The sequence below is a fragment of the Primulina eburnea genome, chromosome 18, assembly GCF_022965805.1.
Source record: "Primulina eburnea isolate SZY01 chromosome 18, ASM2296580v1, whole genome shotgun sequence".
In the NCBI taxonomy this organism is placed as follows: domain Eukaryota; kingdom Viridiplantae; phylum Streptophyta; class Magnoliopsida; order Lamiales; family Gesneriaceae; genus Primulina; species Primulina eburnea.
Genome location: NC_133118.1, coordinates 27,222,870 through 27,226,691, shown reverse-complemented (window position 1 = coordinate 27,226,691; position 3,822 = coordinate 27,222,870). Strand labels below are relative to the sequence as shown.

Genomic DNA, 3,822 nt, shown 5'->3' with positions numbered 1-3,822 from the left:
TGTAAAGAGTATTATATTTTATTGTGAATATCGGTTGGATTGACCGTTTCAAATAAAGATTCATGAGACCGTCTTACAAGATACCTACCCTACAAACTTAACCCCCGCAAAAATGAAAAATCTCCGAGTAGAGAAAAATGTCATCTTCATCCCCATTGCCACCCATATTCTTGTTAGGTTTAAAGGCAAGAAATTCACCATATCAATGGAAAAGATAAATGGCAATTTTTTTGAATAAAAATGAGCAAATTCTTGATCAGCTCATACAAATTTACAAGAAATTGCACAAATAAGAAAAATAAAAATAAAAATAAAACATACATGAATCTATATCTATTTTAATAGACGTACATTTATTCCATTAAATAAGATTAATGCATATAATTAAGATAGATTAAACCTCACAGACAATTTCCATCACGCATTATGATTATGAACTTCAATCTGCGGTGAGACCTAGAGCTTGTTGGCAGTGAAAAAACTCTCCCAGTTAGCTTGATAATCGCAATCAAGCGCCTGAAAATCGTCGTGCGACGGGGTCATAGAGTTCGATTCAACCCCAAGAAAACTGCAGGCAGATTTAAAATTATGATCAAGCTGTGGAGAATTTATTTGGCTATTGTACATATTTTCGAAAGCTTCATAGTTGTCGAGTTTGACTGAACTCTCAGACATCTCCGGCGAAGGAGGAAGAGAGTGAACCGGAGTTTGCAGTGGCTCTGCCTTAACCTCCGTAGGCTTTGGGAAAAACCCGTGTAGAACTTCTTGAAGCAAACCAGAATCAGACCTTTCGGTTCGGAAAAAATCCAAACAATCAAGGTCGTCACCGCCGGAGATTCCGCCGCTGGTTGTTAGAGTAGAACCACTGATACTGTTTTCTGAAATTTGAGTGGTTAAATTACAAGAAAATTCCGGGAAGGCATTTGAACATTCCGTGATTTGTTCTTGTAAAGGGACGTGGGAATAGGACGAATCTGGATTGTTTTGTGAGTTAAAATAGTCGCAAAACATAAGCATGTTCATTGGATCGCGGCTCCTCACATGGCTAGATCCATTGAAATGAAGAAAATCAGGGTTTCTCGAGGAACACGATGAAAAAAACTGGCGAGGACCCATGTGATCTCCGACATAAGGATGAGATGACCTGACTAAACTATACGGATGGATGAGATTCTCCGGAGCGGCGCAGTGTGCGGAAGAACTAGGGTACACAAAGTTCGTCCTCGCCTTCACGCCACGCATGGCACGAGCTGCACAGTCGTAGGCGCAGGCTGCTTCCTCCGCCGTGTCGTAGGTGCCGAGCCAACGCCTTTCTTTGGACTGTGGGTCCCGTATCTCCGCAGCATAACGCCCCCACGGACGACGCCGGACGCCACGGTACCTAATGGTGACGCCGCCTCCTGTGGTTGCTGTTTCCTTCAGGGCTCTTTTGTTGGCACCCGTGGAAGAGCTCCCCATGCTTCTCTTCGGCGCCAGGGCAGATGGTGCAAGAAGTGGGTCGGGTTCCGGTATGTTGGCCGTGAGAGCGGCGGTGTTGAGCCTCCGCGAAGCTTCTTCCATAGTATGTATGACAAATTATCGGAGTGTATGGTAAAGAAGAAGGTGGTGAGAGCATGTCGTTCAAGGCATTTATAGTGTATTAATTAGAGAATACTCGCTCGTGTGGAGGCCTATGGGCTAATCCGTGTCTCCGCCGTATACTATTTAGACTAAACTTGTTAATTAATACAATATATGCGTACGAATTAAAATATTTTATATAAAATAAATTTTTATTATTTTCATAGTATTTTTAATTTTAAATTTCAGATAAAAATAGAGGAATATTTTATTAAGATATTTTTTCATTAAAATAATTTTTTATGATATTTCTAGCATTTCTAAAACTAAACTAGAATTATTCAAAAATAATAAATTAAAATATCAGATTATCCGATTCAAAAATAATGTAAAATTTTATGTGTTAGTATCTTATAAATATATTATTTGGTAGCCCAAGAATATGCTCATATATATACAATAAGTGAGATATGTTTTACACTCACCGTGCACACTTATGTGAGCACCGATGAGGTGTCACTCACATATTGGATGTGATGAAATATAGAAAATTGCGCACCCAATAGGTGAGTGACACTTCATCGGTGCTCACATATGTGTGCACGGTATGTGTGCAGCATATATATATATTATATATAATATATATATATATATATATATATATATATATAGTAAATATATTGTGAGACGGTCTCACGAATCTTTATTTGTGATAAGGGTTAATCTTATCGATATTCACAATAAAAGTAATATTATTAGCATAAAAAGTAATATTTTTTGATTGATAACCCAAATAAAATATCTGTCTCACGAAATACGATATGTGAGATATCTCATACATGTTTTTGCCATATATATATTATATATATGTATATATTATATAGATATATATATATATGTATATATAATCAAAATTCAACTTTATTTCACTATTTTTTATTTAATTTTAGCTATTTTAATATGAATCTAATGCAACATATGTTGCACCGATACGGCACTTTGTATATACAATATCACTGTCATGTCAACATTCCTCGTTAAAAACCTCATTAAAATCATTAAAGATTGAAAAAGAGAGCTAAAATGAAATTTTGGTTATATATATATATAAAACGGGAGTGAGTCTCATGTGAGACCGTCTCACGGATTATAATCTGTGAGACGGGTCAACCCTACCCATATTCACAATAATAAGTAATATTCTTTGCATAAAAAGTGATATTTTTTCATGGGTGATCCAAATAAGAGATCCGTCTCACAAATAATACCCGTGAGACCGTCTCACACAAGTTTTTGCCATAAAACGGAGTATGTAATTAAAATTTTGGGATCCGTAAATTGTGGGGAAAATTATATATCTTAGACAAATGGAGGACAATGTCACAATGTGTTGCAAAAGTTGGGGAAAAACATTTTAATAAATAGAAGGAATATTTGTTGTTTTATAAAAACATGACGAGGAAAATAAACCAAAAATTATTAGGTATGTATAATATTTAATTTATTTTTTCGAAACCAAACATATTGAAACATTTCTTTTTGGCAATATTTGTTGATGTTTTTTTGGCAGTTTTAAGCATATAATTATATAAATATAAGATCTATTACTTTTCAGTCTCATAATAATCTTGTTCGAGTTACAATATCTTATTTTAAATTATAGTAGAAAATAACATTTAAAATGTTATTCAATTAACGGATTTCATAATAAGAAATTTAAAAAATATATATTTCTTTACTAAAAAAATAATATAACCTATTTGTATACATGGCCCCCAAATAGAGAAATTTTGATCAATAATATTTAGATTTTAGGGAAAAAAATGACATCCTTTATTAAAATAGACAATGTTCGATTGAATGATCATGTTTTTAATCAAAGAAGATAATAAATAAATAAATAAAATTTAGTTAATATTTTCCAATTCTATTATACGCAAGGAATTAATTAAGAATGGAACAATTATGTGTGAAAAAGCCACATTTTTTTATCCGTCTCATATTTAATATTATTTTATTTTTATCCATCTTTCCATATCATTTAAAATACATTATTTTTTCCAAGTTCCAACAAATATTTTATTATATTATGACATTCATACGAGTAAAATTCGAAATTTCTTTTCAAAATTTATTTTTCAAATACTTTATTTCTTTGTAAAAACATACACAAGTATAAATACATGAGACGTAAGAAGTAATTGTTTTTTGAATTTCAAAAGCACATATATCAAATTTAAATCCTTATATCGGTATTAACAA

At 32.9% G+C, this 3,822-nt stretch overlaps 1 protein-coding gene across 1 annotated transcript; it reads right to left on the bottom strand.

Moving 5' to 3' along the window:
- Positions 1-456: 456 nt before the first annotated feature.
- Positions 457-1,560, bottom strand: LOC140819225 (ethylene-responsive transcription factor ESR2-like). Its single transcript, XM_073179237.1, has one exon. It carries the CDS (start codon positions 1,558-1,560, stop codon positions 457-459), a length of 1,104 nt encoding a protein of 367 aa, XP_073035338.1.
- Positions 1,561-3,822: the final 2,262 nt, after the last annotated feature.